The 6,000-nt window shown below is 37.0% G+C and overlaps 1 protein-coding gene across 5 annotated transcripts in view; it reads right to left on the minus strand.

Annotated features, from left to right (window-relative positions):
* The window catches only part of PSIP1 (PC4 and SFRS1 interacting protein 1), a 43,733-nt gene that overhangs the window by 8,174 nt on the left and 29,559 nt on the right, over window positions 1-6,000 (minus strand). For all 5 annotated transcript variants that reach the window (XM_002915934.4, XM_019796085.2, XM_034663931.1 and 2 more), the window contains one exon: window positions 552-780. In XM_002915934.4, coding sequence (XP_002915980.1) covers window positions 552-780 — 229 coding nt within the window. The remainder of the gene's footprint in view (window positions 1-551; window positions 781-6,000) is intronic.

Raw genomic sequence — 6,000 nt, forward strand, 5'->3', positions numbered from 1 at the left:
TTTGGCTTCTAAAGAAACTATTAAGAAATAAAACAAAGATAAGATACACAACCTGGGTCTGTAGATCTCTAAGGCTACACACAATACTTGTGTTTTTCTAAACAAAAAGAAGTATAGTTTTAATCAAATTCCTAAACTGTGGCATTCAAATAAAATACCACTGAAAAAATGTACACTAAATAGAGTGCTAAGAATTTCATTGTAGTAAATAATAAAAATGTATAAATGCACCTCTTTTATATCTGCCTTCACTGGTCACAGTCCATTTGACTTAATTTCTACTTTTCTAGATAGGTGGGTTACTGGAAGTTTATTATAGAACATTTGATTTCCACATTATAATTGTGAAACGGTGGCACAGATTTAGAATGTACTAAAAGTTTCAGATATACTTTTTAACACAGCTAGTTCAAGCTTACAAAAAAAGGTAGAGAAATTCAGTTTTACTTTTAATCACATACTTTCAGATACTGAAACCTTACTAGGTAAAAAATAAGAACTCCATAGGCAACTAAAAATAGAACAAATATTTTATTCAATAAACATTGTACCTTTTCACTTTCTTGATCATCTCCTTCCTCTTCAGAATCAGAGGTTGATGTAACCCCTGTTTTAGCTAAATTTTTTCTTTTGAATTCTACTTCTTTCTTCCCTTCCTTTTTGTCTGGCTCTTTTCTTGGCTTATCTTCTTCCTTCTGGCCGTCTTCATCCTTTTTAAGCTGCTTTTTAGGTTGTTTTTCTTCTTGTCCCTTTTTCTTACTTTTGTCTTCTTCAGTTACCCTATTTTAGAGAATACAGCAATGGAAAATGATTTTTAAGGTATCATTATTAGATGTCTTTTAACCATACTCTCCCAACCAAGTATTTCAGAGAACAATAAGCAATAATTTTTTTACTTAAAGACAAATTTAATGTATCTTTTAGTAAAAGATAATAAAGTCTTTACCATCCAATCATAAAAGGAAAACAACATCCTTTTCATATAAATTAGAAAATACAAAAATTACAGTGGCGTTTCGGAAATAAAGTGATTTTTCCCTTGGTTTTCCAAGTTTTTTGTAATTTTATTTGCTGAAAAAAAATTACCTAATATGATCTTACGTGCCAAGATAATTCTTCAGTGTGGGGGTACAGCAATATGTAAGATGGGTGAGACACCTGGATCTTATATTCTACGTAATTTTAAGAATAACAGGTTTAAAAAGTACAAAGATTGGGAAAAATACAATGGAAGAAGTGAACTGCTTATGATCAAATATGATCACTTTAGAATTCAAAGAAATACTTTGTAAGGTAAAAGGCTCCCAACTTATGCATACAATGGTAAAATATATGGTAATTAAGCATAATATCTAACAGTGCTAAATTCACTAACACTAAGCATTCCCATCACCAATGGATTTACAGACATCACTAAGTCAAAACTATCAAAACTGCTCAGTAAGCCTAATATAAGTACTGGATGATCTTTATGCCAACTCGTACAGCAGAAATAGATGAGGATTTGTGGCACGATGACAGGCTCCAGGAGAATCAAATGATGCCTGTGCTATGCAATAATTACTTTTATGGTATATACATTCAACTAAAGCCATCCCATAAACAAAATACAACTTGAAGCTTGGACAAGTGGTTTAGAAAGCAATCTTTCTACCATTCTACGAATTTCATTGAGATTTTCAAAAACTATACAGTTATATCAACGGATCTGAGAGGTGGAAGAGACTTCAGATTGTTAGTCCAACCCATTCCATTTGACGAAGGAAAAAATGATGGTGTAAAAGGTCAAATAATTAGTCCAGTATCTCAGTTCCAAATCCAGTGACCACCTACCAGACAACGGCTTCCTTGAACCCTTAAGAGGTTATTAAATTGTAAGAGAGAAAATTCACTTTTTAATCTCTAAAAATTTGTCACATAACCATCATTGGCTATGCTTATTTTCAAATGTCACATGGGTTTCTTCATTAATTTCTAATTGATAGAAGAAAAGGCATGCATGTAAAATCATTTAAACTTTCTTCAATATTTTCACAATTGTGAATATTTTGATAATTTCATGGAGATGGAAATACCAACTCAAACAGAGAAAGCATTACCATGGCTCTTAAGAGATACCAATTCCTCGCCCCAAATATCCCCTCAATGGAAATAAGAGGAAATGTAAGATATTAAGAGCAGCTATTAAAAATCCAAATTACCCTCTGAACTAGCAAATTTGCTTCCAGCAATGTATTCTAACCAATAAATTTGCACATGTATAGAACAGATGACAATGTTTTTAAAAGGATATATCCATACCCGAGACAGATGTTAAGAATTGCACATACAGTGGAATACCATGCAGCCGTTTTTTATTATTATTAAACATAGTTAAGAAGAGTAGGATAAGGTCAGAAGAGATGGGGATAGTATTTCAAGGGTTTCTGAACAATACCAAAGCAGACTGCCACAGACTTAACCACACAGCTTGCTACAAACAAGTATTTTCCCAGTGGTCCATCCACACCACCTTTCACGAAGAACAGATTTCTCCATAGTGACAGTTTCCATTTTTAATAAGTGAAGGCACGGTAGGAAACTATGAGTAAACAGTTAGAATGTGTTAACATAAGCAACAACTAATGCAAATACAACTACAAATAGCTCAGCGGCTTATATCAAATATTTCTTACTTTACATGAGGATTATGAGATGGTTTCAGCTTTCCTGGGCTCTATTCCACTATCTTTTCATTTCAGGGCTCACTGCAAAAAAGCTATCACTATCACATACATCCTATTCTCATGGTGGAGAGCAAAACTTTAAGAAGGGCTTACGTAGTTTAGCTCTGTATTCCACAACGTGTGTGGAATAGCCATGGCCAATGCCTAACCTACATAGAACACGAATGAGAAATCTCATTAAGCTACCGCTATTTTGAGGCTGTCCATACACTGCCTTTGCAAAAAGCTCAAGGATACAGAAATTTACGTAAAAACTTAAAACATGTGACATTGACTTTGGGACTGAGAAATCGAAAATCCTAATATATTTTTATACAATGGAGTAAAACTGTCACCTGTGATAATGTGAAAGATAATTCAGTGGCTTTGGGTGAAAAGGCTTCAAGACAGAATAGCATCTTGAGTGGGTTGTTATCAGGATAAATTTAATAGGGCACATCAACAAAGAAATGAGTTTAAAAACAGCAAATGACAAAAGGAGAATCTAAAAATTCCATGCATTTCAGTGTTCAAAGTCCCCTCCATCTTGTAAAAAATTTTCAAATTCAGAAAAAGCCTGGGAGTCAAAGATCCATCAAAGGTATAAACTGCCAGCCTTTCCTTAGGAATTCAAATTGGGCTACCTTGGTCCCTCAGATGAACAGTTTCTAGGGAAGAGATCAAGGGATTCTCAGGAAAACCTACAAATTCAAGGTGAGTGTATACGATAAGCATGTCTGGGAGGGGGGCAGCGGGGGAGAAATAAATTTAAAAAAGTCTGAGAAAGTCCTATAAAAAGACCACTGAGCATGAAGCTGACTAAAACACACCCACGCTATCAAGTATTATTATTACTGAAAGTTAATAGCTTCCATCAAGAGAAATTACTGGATATCAAAAAAGGAACCTTGGGTCCCCAACACCCTATAGTCTGAAAGCAGACACAATACTACCCAGCTGATGGGGGTAGTATCAGATGCAAGTAAGGGTGATACTGAAAAGTAGACAACTGTCACAGGATTAGCTAAAAGCCACGCAGAGAAATGGTTTAGGCAAGACAGAATCAGGAAAACTGGCGCCTAACCAAGGGAACGTTCCTTATACATAAAAGAGAAAGACCTCACAATATTTTCCAGAATTCTAGATTTCTTATGCAACAATGCTGTATGGCTCTTAATCTCCCCCTTTCCAAATAGGAGCATTTATTTATTATGGCTTCCTTTCCCAGATCTAGGTGCATGATAAAGGGTGAGAGGGGAGCAGATAACTCGTGTTTTCAGTTCCTAGTCTCCAGATCAAGGCCTTATATTAATCATGAAATCCTAGACTTTATGCCTGATGCCATGATTAGGCAGGGAATGAGTGAGATTTATTTGGTGTTTTTATTTTGTTTATTTATGACAGAGAAGGAGACAGAGAGAGAGAGCACACAAGAGCGCGATGGGGGGGGCAGCAGAGGGACAGGGAGGAGGAGATTCCCTGCTGAGGAGGGAGCCCCATATGGGACTAGATCCTGGGATGCCTGGATCATGAGCTGAGCCACGGGCAGACACTTAACCAACGGAGCTACCCAGGTGCCTCTATCTGGTATATTTAAAAGGAAAAACTCACCTGCATGTACCTCATTTCTTAATCTCACTACAGTAGTTAAAACTATGTTGTAATTCTGTGCCACTATTTTTCAGAATACTTTAATAGCTAGCTTGGCAGTAAAATAAAACTCTTAAAACATATTTTAGTTGCAAAGTACCAATGCTTCAGTGTTCCATAACTAAAATTTCCTATAAAAATGTTTCATTCAAAACACTGTAAATCCCCTCTTAAATGACCTACTTGGCTTGAGCCTTCTTTATAAAATCTTTAAACATAATAGCTAAAAGGAGTTTTGCCCTTTGTCTAAATATACATTCTCTCCTTTCTGGTGGAGTTTCTACCCAGAAAAGCCACATAAACAATATCCATCTGTGGAAAAGAAAGGTGGCAAGAAAAAAACCCCATTATTTTGTTGATTAGTTATTATATCAAAATACTTTAACATTTTAAATTCACATCACAAAAATAATTTTAGTAGTTCTTTTAAAGTAATCTCTATACTCAACACGGGGCTTGAACTCACAGCCCTGAGATCAAGAGTCACATGCTCTACCGACTGAGCCGATCAGGCACACTTTAGTTATTTTTTTTTTAAGATTTATTTGAAAGAGCATGGGCGGGCAATGGGGGGGAGTGGGAGAGAGTGTCTTAAACAACTCCTTGCTCAAAGCAGAGCCAGACTGTAGTCCCGATCTGATCTCACAAACCCAAGATCGGGACCTAAGGGGAAACCAAGAGTCAGATGCTTAACCGACAACACCAACCAGGTGCCCCTCCCCCTTAGCAGTATTTTTAAAAGGTATTCTGAAGGAGCTAGGAAAGATTTGTGGAAATTGCTTCTAAAATACTTTGTCTAGGAGCGCCTGGGTGGCTCAGTCGTTGGGCATCTGCCTTCAGCTCAGGGTGTGATTCCAGAGTCCTGGGATCAAGTCCCATATCAGCCTCCTCTGCAGGGAGCCTGCTTCTTCCTCCTCTCCCACTCCCCCTGCCTGTGTTCCCTCTCGCTGGCTGTCTCTCTCTGTCAAATAAATAAATAAAATCTTAAAATAAATAAATAAATAAAATAAAATACTTTGTCTAAGCCTTCCTTAAACATATAAATTGCCCAATTTCCCTATTATAGATTTTACCCTGTATTATCTAAATATCTTTATATACTGATATACCAAGAAGATGTCTTAGATTAATGAAATGATGATCACATCAGATTTTTTGTAAAGTAGGTACCAGGCCCAGTGTGGAGTTCAATGGGGCGCCTGATCTCAGAACTCTGAGATCAAGACCTAAGCAGAAATTAAAGAGTCAGACATTTAATTGACTGAGCCATCCAGGAGCCCCGCATCATATTCTTCTTGATTCCCCATCAATTTTTACATTCTTTTTTTTTTTTTTTTGAAGATTTTATATTTATTTGACAGAGAGAGACAGCCAGAGAGAGAGAGAACACAAGCAGGGGGAGCAGGAGAGGAAGAAGCAGGCTCCCAGCAGAGGAGCCTGACATGGGGCTCGATCCCAGGACCCCGGGATCATGCCCTGAGCCGAAGGCAGATGTTTAATGACTGAGCCACCCAGGCGCCCCTCAATTTTTACTTTCTATACAACAAAAAACTTTTCAATAGTTTTCCCCCATAATTTTTAGAAACACAAAATAGTGGGGCGCCTGGGTGGCACAGCGGTTAAGCGTCTGCCTTCGGCTCAGGGC

Source organism: Ailuropoda melanoleuca, chromosome 7, assembly GCF_002007445.2.
Source record: "Ailuropoda melanoleuca isolate Jingjing chromosome 7, ASM200744v2, whole genome shotgun sequence".
In the NCBI taxonomy this organism is placed as follows: Eukaryota; Metazoa; Chordata; class Mammalia; order Carnivora; family Ursidae; genus Ailuropoda; species Ailuropoda melanoleuca.